The following is a 23563-nucleotide window of genomic DNA, read 5'->3' as shown; positions in this document are numbered from 1 at the left end:
TTTGTATATTTATAACTTGACAGAAATAGTTTTATGCTTCTACAAATTTTCAAATGCAATGAAAGAATTAGAGTTTTGTGGTTTTTGGATTAAAAAATTATTCTGTATTGATTTTTTTTTTCAATATTAAATTTCAAGATTTCTAAACTTATGTGATGAAAAATAAATTAAGAGAAATGTACATCAAAATTAATCTCAACAAAATCTTGTTGTTATGTTTCTTTGTTCAAGAGATTGCAATCAGTATAATAGACAATATTTATGCTGTAATTTTTTCTTAGTTAGAACATGACCATATTAGACCTACCATCCACCTTGATTATCAATTGTATTTACCATACCTTGAATTCTAAGAACAACCTTCCAAATCCTGCTATCCAAAAAAATGTTGGGTTTTAGGAAGAAGACCAATTACGAATCATTCATTTTTGTGATGACCATGACCTGTTTGAAAATATGCGTCAACCCTTTAATCTAAAGTTTGTGTTAGCATCTAGTACATTCTTGGTTAACAGTGACAATAAGGAAGATTTTCCATCTTCTTCTCCCACTCCCCTGTTCATCCCCTGCCACAATTAATCAAAATCATAACATGAGAATATGAACACTTTTTCCAACATGATTTTGACAGAATGGTCTTTAACTTTGTGTTAACTGTTACAGAATAGCAATGAGAACTTACATTCTTGGGGTTCAACACTGTTTGAGGTATATTCTGCAACTCCATAAGTCCTCTGCTTGATGATTTGATTTCAATCTGTGTAGAGAAAAGTGCTGAAACTGGGCGATGATCAGAGAACTTGCTTTCACTCCTGAAATAGTTAAGTTGCTCCACTCCTTTGCCATACCATAGAATTCTGTCACACCTGCTCACATATAATTATTCAGTCACCACCTGTTTGATGCAGACACATTCTCTTAACAGTAACTTTAGTTTGTTTATTTTCATCAACATATCTTTAGTAGTATAAGTGAGTGATTGTTATGTACATACCATGCTGGAGTTCTTTGTTTTTCCCCTGATCTGTTTGGGAGGCTACCACAGTATCTATTGGTAGTGGAAGATGAGTATTTATATGTTGGAGCAAATTCTATGTCACCTTCTTTCCAACCCTCAAACACTCCACCTTCTTCTAGTTCTTTCTGGAGTTGATCAAACTCTTGCAGAGCCTTCCAATCTTGTTTCCTTATCAGATGCCTTGCAAAATTGTCCTCCAAGTATAACCTATAGTTGAGGTCCCCAAACCAGAATATTCGGCTGAATCATGAGTTAAAACATGGTACATGGTTAGCATAACATGTTATGTTGCACATTTAAACATTTAACTAAACTCATGTTTCGCCTATGAAGAGTAGTGGTAAGGTGTGTTTAACTAAACTCATGTGGTGTACTTCATTTCAAAATTATTGATGCTGCCATGACATGTGCATGTGGTTTTGGCCAATTAAGATATTAATTTGTTAAGAATGAAGTTTGTATCATCTTTCTTCTTTCACTTTGATTCCTTAACTAAACATACAACAACTAAAGTACAGAGTGACTTGAGTTCCTTCAATAATGCAAGCTAAGAATTTTGTAGCATGTAGAGGTGATTCTAACTATGTTCCTCAATTTAATTAACATGACTCTAGCTACCTCACTAGCTATTTTTTTAGTGGACATAGAGGTCTCATAATTGAAAATTACCTAGTGATGTCCCATTTTTCATTTTGTCACACCTAGAATTGTCACCACATGATTTACTTTTTTTATCACAACTTTTACTAGGCAACTCTAGCTACCATTTAAAACCATATTCTCAATAATTGAACTGGTATTGAACACGAACTATAGGGTAGATTTAATTTTCAGGTTGGTCTTGTCATAACTAGAAACCTTGAAGATTCTCCCATGCACCATTCAACACTTTTTCTTTTCTCCTGCCCAATTATGCAGTCCTCTGGAAACCACTCTCAGTCTAATTAGAAACAATTCAAAATATTCTAACCGATAGAAACAAAAACCAGTCTTATCAGCTAAAAACAGGAAGTAATAGTAAATGTTTATACATAATTACACTCTTCATATCCTTAAGTTTTGGTTCATTCACAAATTTGACATCTAATATGTAATAGAAATACTGATGTGATGTGACAGTCTTCTGCATATTTATGTTGATACATTCGTGCCAATATTAGATATGAAGTTAAGGGATAAAATGAAACAAAATTTCTGAATAATAAATAAAGGAGTGATGCAAGGTAGAGACAAACTCACTCGTGGCCTAAGATGGTTAGAGGATAATGATGGTCTTTTGTGGTCCTAGAAAAAGAGGTTCTCCTAAAAATCTCTGCTACTTGATGGTTCCTTCTCCCTTCATCACCCTTCTTCTCACCAGATGCTAAGTGTGCTGCTACAAAACAAAAACTTGTCCCTTCAATTGACATGCTAACTGCCACTGATCCTTTGTTTCCCAAGTACCCCATCACCCCACATGCCACTGAGCACACTCTCACATTTGAGACACTGTACTTCCTCAACACCTCTTCCCTCAGCCACACACTTATGAACACTCCAACCATCTTCTTGCTGGCCACTAGTGTGTACTTGTCTCTGTTGCTGTTGCCACCTCTGCTGTTTGGATTCTCCACATACTGATAACTGCTGTCATCACATGATAACAGTGATGAAGAATTCAGCACTGGTGTCATCCATGGACATCCAAACTTTGCATTCAGAGTTTTCCCTATTAACTGGTTCCAGCTTGTTGCCACTGCTGGATCCTCTGCTCCTATCACAGTTAAGGTCTTCAGAGGTACAATCTCTTGAAACCTGATAACAAGATCCAAAAGTTTTCATCATCTTAAGAGGTGTAATAATCAAGGAAGGTTCTAATCAGATGCAACATAAACTGAGGATTTTTGTCTAAATAACTTAGGCCAATTTGTTGATTGACTAAAAAAAATAACATAATCAGAAGGGTTTTTTCATTTTTTAAAGAAAATTATTCAAATTTGGAACTGTATACTGTATATACATACCCAAGAACATATATATCTGCAGCATTCTTGAGATTCAACCACTCGTCCAAGTCAACAGCCAAACTTCCTACAGGGGATCTACCAGCAACATTCCATGTACCAACAAAGATCCTGAAACATGAACAGAACTATATATATGTCAAACAAACAAAAACCATAACATTTGAGATAGATAGGAAGAACTGTACACACTCATGCAGTTAATACTATCTCTCACAAGGCAGAGAACAAACAACCCAGAAGATTTTATATATGCATAGTAATAGTTAATTGGTTTACCTTAGTTCATTTGTTGAAATGCATGGATCCAATTCCAGTGAGCGAAGGGAAAGGTTGCCTTCATAGTCATCACTCTCATCTTCTGCTCCATCTGAAATTAACACATGGTGCATGCAGGACCCTCTTGATTAATTCTAGTCTTCGAAAGCAGAAGAAGAAGAAGAAGAAGAGCATAGATACATACACAAAAAACACACACACACGTATATATATAAACCTTGAATCTCGTTCAAACTGAATGATGAAGGTCTATTTTCTTCCTTCTGCTTGCTGTTGAACCAATTGCGGAGCCTGTGATGATACTTTCTTGCCTTCTGATTCTCCACCTCCATGACAAGAAAGGAGGGTGCCCTCTCTCCGAGAAGTTCCTTTTACATACAAATTCAGTTAAAAGATGACAACTTGATGTGATATGTGAAGGGTTATTGTGTTAATCGCCCTTAGAAGTAAACCAACAAGAGGAAGTGATGTGGCTTAAGAAGGGGTTGGTCAGTGTATTGGTTTGATCGTTAAACACAAGAGAGGGAAACTAACAAAACACAGTTTTCAACATTTTTTTTTTTTTCTTAGTCAAAACTGAAGAGAAGTAGCTAAGAAGGTGAAGAGGGTGAAGGGTAAGTGATGCAATAAATGATTTGAATCGAAATTGAAGAAGTTAGATATAGGCCTCAAAAGGTTCCATCATTAGATTGATTATTAGAGCCCCGTTAGGTGGTGCTGGTCACGTATGTCTCATGGATATCTACGTGACATAGCTGTTGTTTCGTTATTATTGCATGTTAAGTCAAATAATTTTGTATACCCTAGCTAATGTTCCTAGCTCCCCCCACTGTTTGGATAATTGGACCATTGTTCATCGAATGAAGACTACTAATATTATTGTTGTACTTAAATACAGTCACTTGCTTCTGCAATGTTTGTCACTCACAGATAAGCCTACACAGCCACTAGTCCAGGTTGTTTTGGTTATGCATCATAGATATATTGTCTTTAATTCATATAGCATTTTGTATGAACATGTGTATATAACATGTTTTGGTTACATCATATTATGTTGTTGTGTCCTAGATTGTTTTCGATCTAATTACAAGGTTTTCAAGTTTTGAATACCCACCTACACTACAACAATGTATTCATTAGATTTTCTTCAAAAAATTGTTCCGGTAGATTGGATTTATAAGTCTTTCAAGAGAATTTACTGAAAGAACGTGATTTCAATTCAATACGAGTTCAACAGGATTGACATCATTTTCAAACCAAAGTCTTAAAATAATAAGTTTAGAGATTTTATTTTTTTGTCATTCGGATATATTCACTAGTCCTACATCATTTAGGAGTCGTGATAAAGTGCAATTTAAATATTTTTTTTACTTTTTAAAACGTTTTTAAAAATAAAACTGTGACGAAACTACCAACTTCAAAGCAGATAATACTTCAAATATTTTGATGGACCACAACAATATTATTCGACCGACTTAGGATCAGACCATTTATAGAATGTTGAATTCAATGTGAAATTTAAACTTACACTTTAATTATCCATGGCTTTTTGTATTTTTAATGAAACCATTTTATTAAGAATAATTCATTGCTTTTTGTATTTCTAAATAAATGAAACAATTTTTTAAAAATAGTTCATTGTTTTATACAAATGTGTGATGTGTGTATGTACTAGTTTATGAATTACCGAATAGATTCCCAACTCTGTGGAAGAATATAGTTCTATATATAATTATTTTTAGTATACTACACATGACTTGAGATGCTTTTTTTTGTCTTATCATATATTAAAAATAAGTTAATGATTATCCAATAATAATCTTGATATCAAGATCCTAAAAGATATGACTCTAGAGGCTAATTTAGAAATTGTTACTAAACAAGTCTTCATGAGGCGTTATGAAATTTATGTGATAAATGGAATGACCTAATTAATGGATTTCTGTGAACTTAGGTCTAGTTTCAAAACAAAATAAGTATTTCGTAAATTATTTAGATCATATGTATCATCATGTACACCAAAATTAAGAAAAATTACATTAATTTAATTTTGTTTATTAATAATTAAGTACAATTCAACTACATTCGTTGAAACTTTTTCCCTATTTGAACAGAACCTTTATACGGGTAGAATTTGAAGATTCAATTGTTAAATTGTATAAATGGGTGTATTTTTATTTTTTTTTTCATTTTGGTTTCTGAACTTGTTTCTATGAATATGTATATTATGATCTTGTATTGTATGTACTATTATTTGCATATATTATCTAATGTGTCTGTATGCAATGAATAAAACCATCGTTTTCCAAAAAAGGTCTAAGAAAATAGTATGAAATTAATTGTTAGCTTATCATAGAGTTTGACTTTGGGGTTGTGGTTTGATTTCAGAATTAAAAAATGGTATGATATGTCTTTTAGATATTATTTCATTCACAATAATAATAATAATAATAATAATAATAATAATAATTATTATTATTATTATTATTATTATTATTATTATTATTAATCTTAAAATCACTATTAATATTAATATTATTATTAAATTTTAAAAAAAAAATGTATAGTTGAAAAGTGATGCATTTGGTACGGATAAGGAAAATTCCGTGGTGGTTAGTTGAAGTTGAACAAAGGCAACAGTGATGTTGTTGGTAGTTTCAACTCAAATCTAGTTCACCAATTTCTCAATAAACAATTTTTAATAAATAAATAAATTTGGACTTTTGTATCTGACGTTAAAAATTTGGACTTATTATAGCAATAATTTCTTAACTTTTATATTATAAATTGAAGTATTTATTCGTAAATAAAAACCAGTACTTTTTTTTATTACACATTTTCTTTGGAAAAAAATTACAGTTTTCTTTCTCGTTAATTTTTGTACATTAAACTTTTAAATTCTAAAATCTCAAATTTAACTGTTTCTTTTTCTAATTTACATTAAGGCTTTTTTAGTCTTAAATATTTACTTCATTATACTTTAAAATTGATTTTCTTTATTATTTATTTTAATTAATGTTTTCTCCCGAATTTGCTTTGCTTTTTTACCTAAATTTAAAAAGTAATACTCCTATAAATGATAGATATTTTCCATTGATATAATATATAAAAAATAAATAAATTTGATGATCATTGAATTGGTCAAAATTTTGTACGAATGTATGTTTGTCTAAATTTTAAAGAATTCAACTTTTCTTAAGACAACATAATTGAAGTTTTTATGATGAACAAAATAAAGGAATAACTACATATAGAAATTTATACTTTTAAATAGTTCATACAAGTTTTAAATATAATTGAGAGCTATTATTCAAAGTAAAAATTGATAATCTTTTTATGAATTTTACAAATTTGAAGCTGTCTGATGGATGAGTTTCATGCTTTATCTTTTCAAAGGACAATATATACAGCTGTAACCCATAGTAAGCAGAAAAGGAAAGTTTAGAGTTTAATAATAATAATTATATATTCTAGCCTATAAAAAAATAATCAGATATTTTTAAAACTTTTTATAAAACTATTATTAAAATCAATAAATTTATTATATTATATAATGGTGGAAACACTTACTGTGTTGCGGATACTTTAATACATTATTATGTTTAATTTATTGAATTTAATTGGATATATTTTATAATAATTTTATTAGATATATATATATATATATATATATTAACTTTTAAAAGTTAAGAGAGATATAAAAAATTAAAATAATGTATAATGACAATTAAAAATTAAGATAATAAAATTTAAAGTATAAAAATGGCTTTACCTTAACATATAAAATTGTTGATAGAAATTTAAATTAGAATTTATTTAGTTGATTTATTTTTAAGTAAATAAAAATGTTTTTTAAAATATTCACTAAAAAAGTATACCAACTTCATAATTGTTATAAATAACCATTATATAATGAGATAATAGTGTAAAATTTAGTTTAAATATATAGAATATTTTCTACATTCCAACAATTAGACCAAATCGATCAATGATATAGAAAGGTTTATATAAAATCAGAAATCAACCAACCACTTAAATGATAGATTAATATTAGCCGCATAATTTAATTAAAGAAACTTAATGAAAAAAAAAAAAAAACAAGTGACAAAAATCAGTTTAGAATAGGTCAATAGAATATCTTAATCAAAACCATTAAGCTTTCTTAAAAGATTAAAATAAACCTAAAACATGATTGTATATTATTAATAGATATTAATGTACATACTTTCAACTTTAACTTTTTTTTTATCAAAGTACGTGACTTAAAAATACTATACCATAATTCATTGAAAACCTATAAAATTATGTTTTGTTTTATTTTTAGAGTTATGAAATTATGATTTTCTATATTACTTTGTATGTTATTAGTTATTAGGGTTAAATATGTTTTTGGTCCCTCAAGTTTCAGTGAAATTTAAAATTAGTTCTTCTTCGAAACTTTTGATCAATTTATTCTTTCTTCTTTAAAAATACGTGAATTTAGTCATTTTAGCTAAATTTTGTTAAGTTTATTTAACATTTCAAGTACGTTTCATTATAGTATTTGAATTGTTTACACCATTTGACACATAAAACGTCAAATAAACTTAACAAAATTCGGTTAAAAAGACTAAATCCACGCATTTCTAAAGATGAATGACTAAAATGGTCAAAAATGTCAAAGATTGACTAATTTCAAGTTTCGTTGAAACTTGAAGGACAAAAGAATATTTAACCCCTAGTTATAACTATTTTATTAACACTTCCTTTAATTATAGTTGAATTATTAAATCTTCAACCAATTTTAAATAGCATGTCTAATTAGCCATATATATATATATATATATATATATATATATATATATATTGATTATTTTTGCAAGTTGAAAGTTAAAAATCTATGATGAATTAATCCTCTCCTCACATTTTGTCCATATTTGAAGCTTAACACCATTCATCCATTATCTCATAATTCTCTCTTTTCATATCCAACAAGATCTTTTATGTGTACCCATTCTCATACATCACCATCATCATGTCACATAATCACACTGTTTTCATCCATAAAAAAAAAAATTAAACCTAACATACTAATTCTCTAAAAGATCAAATTAAAAAAAATAAACTAATGTAACTTTTTCAACATGTTCCTACCATGAATTAGTTTATCTCTTCTTGTCTTCCATTAATACAATAATAGCTTTTATAGCATTTACAAATTAGCACAATCAATCTAAAATACCATTTTGTTTTATAAAATTGTTTTCAATAAAAGAAACACATACAATATTAAAAAAAATTATAATAATCTAATATATTTTTCTCACACTTTTTTTTCATGGCCCAAGGCCCATTTGACGAACTGAGCTTTCTTATTTATTTCTCAAAAAAACGAAATTGAGATTTGTATTTTTGTAGTGTGGATTTTGTGTTGTGGGCTATTTAAGAAAGTGACCCTACTTTACAATATTCAATGGCTGTTATTTTATGAGTTCCTTTGTTTTATTTTGTGTATAATTTCATTTTTGGCTTATGGCAAATCTCAATATGTCTAATTATTGGTTTCTTTTTTGGTTTATGTAAACGTGTTCACTTTCATTTTATGTGTCTTTCATTTTCTTGAGAGATTACCAGTGCTATGTTTTATGTGATACATCAGGATGTCAACAGTGCGAGTAGGGTACAAGTAGTAATTTCTTGTATCTTATCCGTTGGATATATATCAACCATGTACCTGTACTCATATCCATTGAGTATCCGTTATACGGATACTCGTATAATTTTTTAATATTTATGGATATCCACAAGTATCCGTGAGTATCTACAAAAAAATAAAAATAAATATTTAATAACATATTTTAATCTTAAATATAAATTCAAATAAAATACAATATATAACATTCATAAATTTTAAACAAAGTTCAAATAACTCATTTAAATAGTGTTGAAAAACAGATTACAAAGAAATAATTTTTTTTTAAAACTAATTGATAAAAAAAAATAACTCATTCAAAATCAATATGTTAATATTTTAATCATTTTTTTAATTTTTTTTAAATTTAAATTAGAGTATAGCGGGTACGAGTATCCATGGGTACGAATAATATGATACTCGTACCCGTCCTGTTAACATGCGGGTATTAAAAATACCTACCTGCGGGTATCCATTTACAATATCAATTTCCTACCCGTTGCGGATTTTATCCGCGGATACTCGTAGGTACATATTTTTTTGACGTCCTTAGTGACACTATTCTTGTCCTAGATGTGCAGGTGTGCTAGGGTTTATAGTTGAAAATGATTTTTTTATTTAATCTAAAATTATAATATGTTTTTTCAACTTATTAAAATTAATACATGACCTAAAGTTCTTTAAGATAATATCATTTATATTTAATTAGTTTTAAGATCTTTGTTTTTTACTCTAAAACTTTTGTGGTAATTTTACTTTAAAAAGGTGTCTCAAATTATTAAAAAGAAATTATATTTATTTTATTTTAATCTCCGACTCTTCTTTAAGATAATATCATTTAGATTTAAATAGTTTTAAGATCTTTAAGAGATGTTATTTACTTTTTTAGCCTAAAACTTTTGTAGTAATTTTACTTTAAAATGGTGTCTCAAATTGTTAAAAAAAAATTATATTTATTTTATTTTAATCTGGCCTATTAAACAGTGTAAAATTTTTGGATAGCGGAACAAAATATCTTTTTATAATTGATACTATAACACAAATAACATCAATATTATTCGTATTAAGTTATAATTTTGATATTCTTTAACTCCTGATTCATGATTTTGGGTTTTCTGTTACTCACACTCCAAATGTTAGAAAAAAGTTGTGATTGAAAGTTAATTCTCAAGTTTTGGTACATTTATTGTCTTTAATTTTATGTTTTGATAATTAACAGTTTTTTTTATGTATTAAGTTTACTCGTTAGGTTTAGATTTCACAGAATTGAGAGTTGAATTGAAATTGTAATATTAACGTGGAGACTAAAATCATAAAAAAGTAATTATAAATATCAAAATCACGAAAAAGAAAATAAAGAAAAACAAAGACACACTTTAGTTTATTATTCATCAAATCAATAAATTATATTTAAAAAAAATATAATTTCTTAACTTTAAGTTCTTCATAAATATGCCATGAAGTAGGATTAGAAATATGGTGTATGTACAACGAGCAAAGACAAAATAAAATACGAATATTCTTTCCTCGTAAAGTATCTTCTTTACGTTAAGACAAATACACTAAGAATTAATTAATTACGGTTAATTAAAATATCATTTTTTGAATACTCTACTCTAATTGAAAACAAGAGTATATTTGAAAAGAAATAATAATAGCATCTTGCGGAAACAAGAGTATTTTTATTCTCAGCCGTTTTTTTGTGGGAAATAATTTGTTTGCGAAACATTTTTTTAAAAATTTAGTCATTTTCATGACTTTTAAAATTCACAATTTATTGTTTTTTTTTTCTAGATTTATTGCCACTATTTTTTTCCAAACAAAATAATATTTTAAAAACATTTAAGTGGCTTACCTAAAAAAAAATAGTTATGACTATAAAAAATTATAAATTAGATAATGATATTTTGATCCATTTTTTTTATTTACTTTTAACATATCACTTCAATCACTCTTCAATCGTCTATTCTGATCTTTATTTATAGTAGTTTGATGTAATGATCTAAGGTTGACTGAAATAGTAGGTCAAGAAAAGTAAGTCAAAATATTATTATTCTTATAAATGAGCGAAACCAAACTCTTCTGATTAGTGAAAGTTTGAAAATAATAAAGTTAAATATATATATTTTTTAACTTTTAATAAAAATTGAAAATTAATGTCTTTTCAAAATTTTAACTCAATTTAGTTCTATAACTTAAAAAATATATGAATTTGTTTATTTTAACCAAATTTGGTTAATTTTAGTTGACTAATCAAACGCGTTTCATAATAACATTTGAGTTGTTTATATTGTTTGACATAATTTTACTTCAATGTTAACTGAAAAAACGCATTTGATATGTAGAATAAATTTAATAAAATTTAATTAAAAATATTAAATATAAGTTCAGTATTAATTGAGAAACGTGAAATAAACATAACGATGAAATATATGCATTTTTAAAGAGGATGAACTAAATTGATCTAAAATTTCATATCCAAATTTTACAAAGAACAAAAACATATTTAATTCAAAAATAAATCTTAAACAAACTTTATAATAAATCATAAACAAACTTTTAACTGTGGAAAACGATTGAATTTTATAGTCAATACACAGAATGATGAAATGGAACTTTATTAAACTTTGACATAACTAATAATTTTATTGAGGTTCATTATTAAGCTTCTCAGTTAAGTTTCTTTGTTCATAATTGGATTTAGGTTTGCATGATTTCAAAACTCTTTCAAAACTTTTAAATTGTTTAAATGCGAATATATGAATAAATAGTTATTGAGTCTTGGATTTCGGAACACTATTAATGCTTTCGATGTTTATTTGATTATTTTAAAATTTCGAACAAGAAGGACATTTTATACTAAATAACATTTTATATATTTTTGTATACCATAATACTACTCTCCATTTTTTATTGGATATTTAGAAAACTTTATTTCTATTTGTTTATCCTTTTCAAAGGATAAGATAGCTTTAATTTTTATTTTATTAATTATTATTTATTTTCACCGAATACGTAATTAGTTTACTTATGCACCTATTTAGTGTGGGTTAAACATATAAAATTTATGACTATTTTATTATGATTACTTTTTAGTTACTACTTAATAATCTTAAAAGACAAACAAAAAAAAAATAGACGTTAGAGTTTCCTACAAATAAATTAGAGAAAAAAAAGTATTTATTTTTAATTAGAAAATAATATTCAGTTATATACTGTAGAAGTAGGTTATACATAAATTTAAATACAACTTTAAATATATATATATATGAGATTATACTAAAATCCTTTCATCCATGCACAATTTCAATTCATTCCAAATTACACTTGTGTCACTCATCCATGATTTGAGTTATTATTGAAAAAAAAGAAAAATTATTGTTAATCAACTTAGTTTGGATGCACCACTTCCTCGAATTCGTGTCACTTGATACAACTTATTTATAGTTGTAAAATTTAGAAGTTTTGTCCATAATTTTTACAATAATTTCACAATTGTATGTATTATATGTTATTATGTCCACAATCCATAATTTATTTTGGATGCACCACTTCCTCGAATTATATGTTATTACCATCCTTTTACAATAATTTTTTGATTTTGGTGAAACTAGAAAGTATGTTACATGTTATTAACACGTATAATATGTTATTAACATTCTTTTCACAATTGTATGTACCATAGACACATAACATTAACTAAATATAATTTAAGTCACACAAAAAATTAAAACTATATTTTCTATCTTATATCCTATTTAACTTTTTTTAGGATAAGACTTAAACTCATACTTAAATTATATATATTATTACATTATTTTACAACAAATGGTAAAGAGTGCATCATACTTAAATTATATATATTATTACATTATTTTACAACAAATGGTAAAGAGTGCATGATCTTCACATAAAATCAATAATTTTCAAATCTTGTTGATTCTAAAAAGTAAGAATTCATTGAAAGATGAGGAATGACAGAAGAAGAGAGGAGTTATAGCAACAGAAGGGTGGTGGAGGCTGCTACATCAGATTCCTGGCTCCTTGGTAGACAAGACTTTGAAGGCAAGATATTCCACCATGAATCATTAGTTACATGATAAAGAGGGACAAACCCTCTTGGCTAAACTTGGTGGAGAACATAAAAGCAGCAAAATGGGTTCTAGAACAACTTTTCTTCTTTTTTTTTTTTTTTATTTGGATATGGATCCCACCAAAACAGCCATGGATCATAGACCCCTTTGGAGAGGGTGCAAAAGTGTCAGCTTTTGTTTTTGTCTCTTTCTTATTGTATCTCATGAAAAAATGTGTCAAAGCTTTATGGTAGGTATTTTGGATTGCTTAGATACATGTGAATGAATATATAGTTAAACTTGTTGAAAACTTTAGGAGACATTAACAAAGTTGCATATTTTTGTATAACTGAAAGAGAAAAAAGTGTTTGATAAAAATAATACTACAGCATAAAGTTTAAGTTATTTACACTGTTGAGGATAAAGAAACCATGGAATGTCAGAACTTGTTTCTTTAGATCTGGGAATTTTCTCTCAGTTGTTGGTGCTGAACATTGAGTTTTGAAGTCAAGAGTCTTACAAGCAAAAGGAAAACAAACAAAAAAAAATGAAAATGTTTTCATCTACAAGAATTGAGGAGAAGACACAGTAATATACTGTTTTCACAGCCTCTTTGTACTAAATACACGAAGTTTCAAATTAATAGACAAAGATAAGAAGCAGCAGCTTTTCTCAACAGAAAAAATGGAGACACTGTTATCATTAATATTCTTATTCTGATTTCAGACTTTTCAGATGGGTACTGTACTGCCACTAGGCACTTTTGCAAGGAAAGAGATTCTTTCTTTTTTCTTGTTATTTGCAAAACACGTTAAGTTTAAAATATTGTTCAAGATTTCACATAGACAAAGTATCTTAAACCGATGCATAGGGATTTGAGATAGATAATGCACTTTTATTGCATAAAAAAGTGATAATGAAAGTAGTTATGCAAGAAAAGGATTAGATTGTGTTTCAGATCAAAGCACAAGTAGTAGTTATGAAAGTGTTTGATATTTTTCGATTTTCGTGTTTAGATAGTTTCCATAAAGCCCTGAATTCAAACATGCACACAACAAAATATCTCTAGTAAATGAACAATTTGTGTTCATTACTGATAATCTTATCAGTAATGATGTGAAGAAGAGGCCAGGAAACTGGATCAATCCAAACATTGTAGCAGCAGTAAAACACATCCTTGATCATTCAGAACAAATGATGACAAAAATAATAGTAATGAAACAAAATTTGTAGCTGTTTTCTTAGAACATAGGCTCAACAACAAGACACTTCAATCTTGTGGAGTCTGAAATTTTCAGCTTGTTTGACATCAGAAATCAAGTGCTGCCTAAACATGGTGATGAAAGCTTCCACTCTCTCATTCAACTCCTCCTTGGACAGCACTGGAACCTGTTCCTCCTCCTCCTCCTCATCTTCCTCATCTTCTTCTGCAACTTCATTCTCAGCATCAACATAAGTATTACTATTACTACTAGTACTACTACTACTACTACTCCAACATTGCTTTATGTAGCAATCTTTTCCTTCTTCAGTTTCTTGACACCCCCCACTTGGCCTCTTTTTCTCTTTGTTGTCACTCTTCACTTGTTCAACACTGCTTTGAGTTTGTGAACAATGATCTAAGTTGGATGGCCTGAGAGACATGAAAAGAATGGCCAAGAGAATGACATTGAGGATGAGGAACACCCAAGCACGCCATTGCTCGACCAGAAAGTGTTTGAGACACACCATTAGGAGAAATGTGCCTGCTGTGAACACAATGGTGTGTATGCTATCCTCCTTGTTGTTGGTTTCTCTCTTCATCTCCATATCAGAAACACTTGTTTGGTTTGAGTTGAGGGAGTTAGAGAGTTAGAGAGGTTGGTATAAATGAGGAGAAGAAAGTGGTGGTTGTGGAAGAGGGAATGATACCCTTGTAGGTGATGTGGGGAACTGCATAAGCACAATGAAGGGTAAAGTGGTATATTTGTGATGATGGGGGAATATCACAGGAAGATGTGAATGGTGTAAGGTGCTGAGGAGACAAGCAAACACATAGGTACAAGAACTGCCACTTTGCCACTATGCTAAGGTCCTTGTTGTGGTGATCATATATATCCTCATCCATCTAAGGAATTTGGGTTTGTAAGTTAGTATATGTCTGGGATTGGCGTGCACACCAAATCATGCACATAGCCACTACTACCCTTAAAGGGGTGATAGGCTCGTGACACTGCCACAGTGCTGTGTCACTCCAACTCCTCATTCAAAATTTTGAATGACATGCTGCATAAGATATTTTTTGTTGTCTTCTGCTGAACATTAAAAATACATTACATTGATATTTCAAAGTCTTTTTAATATATTTTAAGATTCTAAAATCAGTAATCATAGTATTTTGAAACACAACAGAAAAACAATACAGTAAAACTCGACTCAGAATCGAAATTGGGAGACTTGAAAGACAAAAAGGATTGAAAACGTGATAGAGGGTAAGCACGCTTGATATGCAGATGTTTCACAGAGTGTCCCCACTTGTCCAATGATGTAAGCACTTAACCTTGGATGTTGGTTCCTTTTTTGGTGGTCCTGCCAAAAGTGGCCAACCATAGTACACATAGCATCTTCATAGGTCACCAAATTCTCCGATGTAAATCATGATGTAGGATTTTTGAACCCTTCCATCTTTCATCTCTGGGCTCTCTTGCCTTCCACCCTTGCTGGTGGGCTTGGATTTTGCTGTCATATTACCATCTCAAATAACTCTTTCTTTTTCTCCACAAATCAAACCTAGACACTTCACAAGTAAAACAAATGCTATGTTAGTTCAGACTTTGTGAATATCATTCATTTCATTACACACAATCTTCTTCCCAGACAAACAGGAATTTTATACAAGTTATTACAATGAAAATGCAGACAGTTGTCACCTTTCCCTGATCTTCAATCTCATAATTTGATACGATGAAAATGATTTTTAAATAATTAAATTTTAACAACTTTTTTTTATAATTTAAAATATTTTTTATAATCTGAAGTGACATTTTCTAATTGATTTCTCATTTATTCATTTTTCTATATTTTAAAATCACTTAAAAAATGTTAAATCAAATTATAAAATTTAATTATCAAAATACTAATTTTCTTTCCATTATTAGCATATCGTATGTTTATTACATAAAAATTAGTTTTTCATTGAAAATGATATAGATTATTGTATTAGAACTTTCATACATTTTTTTCTGGATAATGACGGAAAGAAATATTCCAATTGACTAATTAATTAAATACTTCATAATTAGTTTCAACTGTGCTAATTCTGTAAATATAACAATTTTCAAAAACAAAATTTTGATCAAATTTAAAACTGGGCTAATTCAATAAATATAACAGACAATATTACAATTTTAAAAAAAATAAAATTGGAAACTGTCGTATTGGGTTTAAATTGTCATTAAAAGGAGTATACGTGCAAAACACTTTCATGTTGCCTCAACATACACGTTTCAGTTTAATAGACGTGGAATAATTGGCTATTATAAATGGACGTGATGTTTTAGAGTATCTACAAATAATTTTGGACATATTTGAATAATTTTTTTCATAAATAGTTTATTAAAATAAAATTAAGAATTTTTCTTTTATAAATTAATACTAAATTGTAGGTTCATTTATAGAAAAGGTGTATACTTCCTCTAAATTCTTCCTTTTTCCTTTAATCTGAAATTTATGAAAAAGCTCATAATCAAACAATAAAATATCAACTCATTCTCATCCTTATTACTCAACACTATCTCTTAACCAAATCCAGAAGTTTCACTTATAAAAAAACTTCAAATTTTTAATTTTGATTAATTTATTTTAATAAAAGTTTAATGTTAACCTGAAATTCACTAATCCAAATCGTTTTGTAACAAATACACCTTGTTTTTGGCAGTGATCATAGCAAGGTATGATTATCACAGTTACAGCATATTGAGAATAATTTCGAAATATAGACCTCTAAGCAAATAATGCCATAGCTACAGTTAGTCGCGTTACAGTTTCAACTAATGTTTTGCCTTCAGAATTGCATATTGAATACACTCAAATATTCATGCAGTGATGCAGAGAAAGAACACAAGACCCAAATGCGATGTTAGATGAGAACTAGCACTAGATATAAAATTACTGGTTTGGTGATAATGCACACTAAGAATTTACAGTTTCCTATAATACTACCGATCAATGCAGGCAACCCACGAAGAATAATTGCTCAGAAGCAATTTACATGATCATAAGAAAGAAAACCTGCAAGTATCAATCATAATTCAGTAGTTAAGTCTGCAATCTTGGCTGAGACAGCATAAATAAAGTACAGAAAAATACCAGCAATACACTCTTTCGAACATCCCTTTTACTATGGATTGAAATTTATTAACAACTACATATTTTAGTTGGTTTCACTTCTCACTTAATGAGTCTCTTCTGATTTTCTAGTTTTCAGTAAATTTATACAAAAGAGATGTGTTAGAAAAAGTGTTTAAGAGAGTACATTACAAGCACTCTCTATCAAATACATAGTTTTTTTTAACTAACGATGAACATGTTAAAAGGGGCCAAATTCAATAAGGAACAACCACAAACTTTATCCACCAGGTGATGCTAGTATTTAAGAACAAAAGTTCAGGAAAAAAAAATGATAAGAAACTATTTTTCCTTCTAATTATCTTTGTTAGGTTATTTTCTAACAATTAAAGCTAAGAAAGTAGAAGAAATGGTTTCTGCAATGCATCAAAATAAATAATGACCGTTCAGACAATAGTAAAAAGGTCAATTAGGAGTGTATACTATCTGAAGTTGAGTTTTATAAAAAGGGCTTACCAGTAGGCTAAGAATTTAAGAAGGCAGTCTTTTCAAATCTTATTATCAGTAGTGAAAAACAATCTAACACGATGAATAATGCCACTGCTAAATCTTATTATCAATATTGAGGGATTTAAAAAACCACTTTTAAATTATGGGGACTAAAAAAATACTTTGAATTTTGGAGCACTAAAAAAATTATTCTAAAATTTGAGGGACTTGGATTATCAATTTTACATTTGAAGGACAAAAAAAATCACTTCTAAGTTTGGGGTACTCATAAAGTTTTATCCAAATTTTAGGAACTAAAATATATTTTGGGCAAAAAAATAAAAAAGTGAATTTTCAAATCAATAATTTAGTAACAAGAGACCAAAAAGAGCATTTTCAGAAATTCTGAGACCAGAGGAACAACTTTTTCATTTGGAGGACGAAAAGAAAAAAATTATTCAAATTTGAGAGATGAAAAAAATATTTAAGTCTTCTAACAATACGTAGTTTCTTCGATGACTTCTAGAAACACCAAGACGAAAAACTAAAATGGCTATCAGGTTAGCAAAATAGTTTGCAGAAGACAAAGGAATTGGAAAGTAAGCCAACCAGAGAAAAATAAAGCATGAAGTCAAGAACTTGAACAATCACGGTATCTAAAAAACCATGCTATATTCATGCAGTGTCATAAGATTGTATATAAGACAAGTAAGCAACATATTACGTGCCTGGTTGTTGCACAACATTTCAATCGAAGGTCTAAGCTTTTGCTAAGGCTTAAATCCAGATCGAAAGGACCCATCTCCAACTGTTTGATACTGTGACTGTGAACCAGGAAACCCAAGGGCAAAACTACCATCAGCACTTGAGCTATCCAAAGGTTTGTCAAGCACCATCTTCTCAATTACATAATTAATAAGCTAAATCAACCTAAGGAAGAAAAGGAAAAGTTACGCTCGTTATAAAAAAATGTATCATCTACATGTGGGGATATGTTTAGAGAATCCACACTCACGAACAAACAAAAACTAAATAAATTCAAAACGGATAGTACTTTTGGAAAGCATGATCAGAGTCAACTTAAAAAAGACGTGCAAAGATCATCAAGGTAATTATTACCAATTGTCAATTAATATAAAAACTTACCTTGTGAATTCTTAATATACGTGAGGCACTTAGCTTCCCTTGAGTGATAATCTGGACCGAAGAGGCTTCATATGGCTGCAAATAGAAACTGCATCTGCCGTGATTATAAAAAAAAAAACACATCAACCAGAGCATCATGTAACTAGGCTGGGATTGTCATCATGCTCACGCAATCAAATTCAAAGACAATGTTCCATTTATCTCTCTCTACTATTCTACCAACAGTAGACATCTGATAGTTAACTGGCTAATGGTCAAAAGGAAAGCATAGTACATAACTACAAACATAACAAAACTATTCTAACAGTTAATTTGAACTATTCATTTTAGAGTCAACCAGTAGAATATAATTTCAGATTCAGAATTCCTTTTCAATCTCTATTTCCATTCCTCTAACCTTATATTAAGTTCTCAAATTCTGATAGTAAGAGTTTTGACCAGTGAGTATTGATACAAAGCAGCTTCTCTAATGAATTGAACTAAATAGAATCATTTAATTTCCACTCAATTGAATTTCTTGACCAAATTCTTACCAAAAATCACAATCCTCTGGATTCCTACATATTTTACGTCCAACTTCAACTGTGAAAGTTATAATTTCTGACGGCCTCCACCCCATTGGCGTTGTCTAGCTCTCCTCTTCCTCCCATCCTTTTTCTCCTTTTCCTTCTCTTTCAAGTCCCTCTCTCCCCTCCGTTTATACATCTTAAAAGTGATCTGCCTATCAGCTGCCATTTTCCTGACCTTCTCCGTGATCTCTGCTGCGAACTGTCTGTTATATAATTTCCTCAGACCACGCATAAGTTTTGCAAAAGTATCTGGCTGCGGCATCAAATCCTTATCCATCATGTCTATACAGAATGAACAAGCCTCCTTCACGTGTCCTTTTGAAAAGAGTGCATGAATCCAGATTGTCCATGCACTCACATTTAGTTGACACCCTTTAGAAGATGTGATACAATTCCATGCATCTTTGGCCATTTCAAGTTTCTCAGCTCTTAGAAGAGAATTCATCAGCTCCTTCAGGGTTCCATATTGAGGAGCAGTAAAAAGCCCTCTTCCAACCATCTCTTTAAAATACTCACAGGCTTCAACTAGGCAGCCTTGCTCAAGAAAACCATTAATCATGATGACAAAGGTGTCAATGCCAGAACTGAGGCCATTGGATTCCATTTCATTCCAAAGCCCAACACCTTCCTTGACCTCTCCCAACTTGCAAGCCAATCTAATGACTGTATTATAAATACTAAGATCCGGAGGACACCCAATCTTCTGCATCTCAATCACCAGTTCCTTACATTCTTCCAGTTCCTCCTTCTTCTCATGGGCCACCATGATATGCTGATAAATAGCCTGATTTGGAGAATGCCCTTGTTGTATCATCTCATCCAAAAGCTCATACCCCCTTTTGATTTTTCCCCACTTACAAAATCCACTAATTAATGTGGAATATGTGACAACATCCGCCTGACAACCACTTCTCTGCATCTCAATAAATACCCGCGTAGCCTCCTCCAACCTTTCGTGTTTACAAAGTGACTGGATCAAAACTGTGTAGGACGTCGCGTTTGGTTCACAACCCTTCCTCCTCATCTCTTTCAAAAGATCATAAGAATCCCCCATTTTCCCGGCCTGAGCATACCCACCGAGTAAGTTGTTATAAACCACAATATCTGGCTCAATGCCCGCTTCCTTCATCTGAACCAACACATGTTTGGCCTCCATAAGCTTCCCTTCCTTACACCAACCATACAACAATGAAGTGAAATGCTTCACACCCGGTTTCCACCGATACCTCATGTCCTCAAACAGCGAAGCTGCCTCCTTAACACTTCCATTCTTGCATAAAGCATCCAACAAACACCCAAAAACATATTCATCCGGCTCACACCCGTACTTGGGCATCTCATCCAACACTTCCACCGCTTTCTGAACCATCCTTGCAGAGGCAAACCTTCTCATCAAAATAACAAACACTTGCTGCGTAATCAACTCAGGATTCTCCTGCCTCATTTCCTCAATCAGTGCCCAAACAGCACCAAACTGTCGCATCCTACCCAAAATCTTAATCATTGCCTTGTATGCATCCTGGTCATGTCGATGACCAGATTGCTTAGAGGCCCAGGAATAGAACCTATACGCCAAATTCCCGGCATCACCACATCGATTCAACACACGCTCAGTCAATCCGGGCCTCACAACAACTCCGGATTCCCTGAGAGCAAGTTCCAATTTGGGAACCCTAGAATGGTACTTTCGTAATATTCTATAAACCTTTTCCACATCAGAAGCAAACTCGTCATGGCTTTGATCGTTTGCGTGGTTTATTGAAATCTCTTGCAGGCGAATGAGGCCAAAATGGTTTGTTATGCCATTTTTGGTGTTGGTGTCAAATGTTGAGCTTTTAGAATTGCAATGTGCGGGTAACTGCGAGGAGGTCTGAGAAAAACTTACCTCAGAGATAGTACAGAAAAAATGACAGAAGGTGTCTTCAGGTGTGATTACCAATGATTTTCTCCGTAGTAAGGGAGCCAGACCATGTTTTCTAAAGAAAAGCGCCGAAAATCTGTGCATGTTCCTCGGAGGGTTTTGCTTATGCTCGATTTCAAACTCTACATGTAGCCACTACAAGCGTGATATAACATTTCACGAGCCTCGCGATGCAGCTTCTCCCGGTGGCAAGAGAAAATCCGACAGTCCTCACGGTGGCAACTCTCGCAACGACGACTCTCGCGGCGGCGCCTATCACAGCGGCGACTCCTCTCGCAGCCTCGTGATGTAGTGTCTCCCAGCAGCAAGGGAGTAGTCGACTTCTCACGGCGTCAATGCTACTCGTGGTGGCGGCTCATGCGGCGGCGACTCCCGAGTGGCGGCTCTTGCGGTGGCGCGGCTTTGACGCTCTCATGCGGCCATCATGGGTTATGTCTATGTAGATATAGGAACAGTAGCAACAGTTTTAAAGGAAAAAAAATTACACTAATAATTACAATCTGAAAACTTAATATAGGATAAAATAGTCTTTACCAAAATCAAAATTTTATATTTGGAAAGAAAAAAAGAAGTAACAAAATGTAAAAGGTAGCATCATATGTTTGTAAAAACTTTTTTGATGTAAAGTATGATTATTCTTAATTTAATCAAGTTTTTTTTTTCAAGGTTAATCTTTGTAAAAACTTTTTTTATGTGAAGTATGATTATTCTTAATTTAATCAAGTTTTTTTTTTCAAGGTTAATCTGTATCAGAAAATTTAGTTAAGAACTTTTTGCAAAGCTTCTCCTCTTTCTGCATGTTTTTTTCTTCATTCACGTTACTTAAATATCACAATTTACTATAACTAATCAATTATATGTAATCATTTACCTTTAGCTTTGGATAAGGCATTTCGATAATAATAAAAATTGAAATATTTAATGTACTGTATGACCAATCAACACCACCAGTTGGACAGTTCAAGAAAAAGCGATCGAAGGTCGTCCGCTACAGATGAACTATCCAACAGTTGGGATTTAAAGTTGTAAACTTTGTTAATGTGACAATTTTTCCAGAATAATTTTAGAGAGTCCACAATTGAACAATCCCAGGTGTAACACCCCAAGTGGATATTACTAGATAAAACTAATTTTCACAAAACATACTTTAAGAAATTCAGATATTATAATAAGTTCCCAAGCGCGAGAAAATTTAAAACTTAACTCGCTATAATCCATTCATGTTGTCTCATCTTTATTACATGTTCATAATGGATAAAACATCATAGTGTCTATTACAAAATGTAGGAAAGCATAGTATAATGAAAATCCCCCATCGGTAGCCCCGCTCTGTCGCTAAGCATCAGCATGATCACCTGAATTCACATCTGCTCCCACGTGACAAGTCACGTGATCATCACCAAACACAAACACACAAATAAGAAAGAGTGAGCTGAAAGGAACACAATATGATCATAAGATAAAATAAATTGTCCCTTACCCAATCTAACTTAATTAATTTTAGTTTGGTACACTTGTTATCACAATAGACTTCCAATATCATAACCTATATGAGAAAATATCCAACCACAACCTTGGTCCTTAGGGATTATCATGCTCCCACGAACCTACCCGCTCGTGGTCCAACTCTACGGACCTCCCCGCCCGTAGTCCAACTCTATGAACCTGCCCGCTCGTAGTCCAACATGCGTGAATACCTACTATGAACCTCCCCGCCCATAGTAACCTCAGGTGTGAGCTCGGAACATACGAACCTACCCACTCGTATCCCCACACAAGAGTACAACCGATACGGACCTCCCCGCCCGCATCAATCACGCATCTCACAACTCCGTTACGAACCTCCCCGCTCGTAACCAAATCCAGCATATCCTTGACCAAGCTACCAAGGAAAAGGAAAGAAATCATCCATGCAATTCCATCTGCAAAGGACCCCTGCCACTGCACTTCCGCCTGGCGCCTCTCCATGAACCGTTGGGTGAACACGCTCCAGGCCGCCTAGCGGTGTCTTTCTATCGCCGGGCGCCTATCCTCACACTCTTCTCTATTTCGTGGCTTACCGCCTGGT

General features: G+C 31.2%; 3 protein-coding genes across 5 annotated transcripts; all 3 read right to left on the bottom strand.

Annotated features, from left to right (window-relative positions):
• Nucleotides 1-315: 315 nt before the first annotated feature.
• Nucleotides 316-3928, bottom strand: LOC114181409 (type I inositol polyphosphate 5-phosphatase 8-like). Of its 3 annotated transcripts, none has more exons than XM_028067856.2 (7): nt 3485-3923; nt 3301-3391; nt 3022-3132; nt 2258-2812; nt 995-1258; nt 683-866; nt 316-566 (listed from the first exon to the last, which is right to left on the bottom strand). In XM_028067856.2, exons 1-7 carry the CDS (start codon nt 3630-3632, stop codon nt 462-464), a joined length of 1458 nt encoding a protein of 485 aa, XP_027923657.1. In that variant the 5' UTR covers nt 3633-3923; the 3' UTR covers nt 316-461. The 3 variants fall into 3 exon arrangements, with proteins under 3 accessions (XP_027923657.1, XP_027923658.1, XP_085528308.1); XM_028067857.2 differs by having other exon boundaries at nt 3518-3921; XM_085672182.1 differs by lacking the exon at nt 316-566 and having other exon boundaries at nt 717-895; nt 3485-3928.
• Nucleotides 3929-14108: 10180 nt separating this feature from the next.
• LOC114181699 (Putative membrane lipoprotein) lies at nt 14109-15253 on the bottom strand. The gene has a single exon (XM_028068224.2). It carries the CDS (start codon nt 14851-14853, stop codon nt 14299-14301), a length of 555 nt encoding a protein of 184 aa, XP_027924025.1. The 5' UTR covers nt 14854-15253; the 3' UTR covers nt 14109-14298.
• A 1765-nt stretch (nt 15254-17018) lies between these two features.
• LOC114182144 (putative pentatricopeptide repeat-containing protein At5g65820) lies at nt 17019-21734 on the bottom strand. Its single transcript, XM_028068925.2, has 4 exons — nt 19539-21734; nt 19006-19099; nt 18588-18789; nt 17019-17313 (listed from the first exon to the last, which is right to left on the bottom strand). Exon 1 carries the CDS (start codon nt 21577-21579, stop codon nt 19597-19599), a length of 1983 nt encoding a protein of 660 aa, XP_027924726.1. The 5' UTR covers nt 21580-21734; the 3' UTR covers nt 17019-17313; nt 18588-18789; nt 19006-19099; nt 19539-19596.
• Nucleotides 21735-23563: the final 1829 nt, after the last annotated feature.

This window comes from Vigna unguiculata, chromosome 4 (genome assembly GCF_037176805.1).
Source record: "Vigna unguiculata cultivar grain cowpea cultivar isolate G323 ecotype 2 chromosome 4, ASM3717680v1, whole genome shotgun sequence".
Lineage (NCBI taxonomy): Eukaryota > Viridiplantae > Streptophyta > Magnoliopsida > Fabales > Fabaceae > Vigna > Vigna unguiculata.
This window is presented reverse-complemented; position numbering and strand designations above follow the sequence as displayed.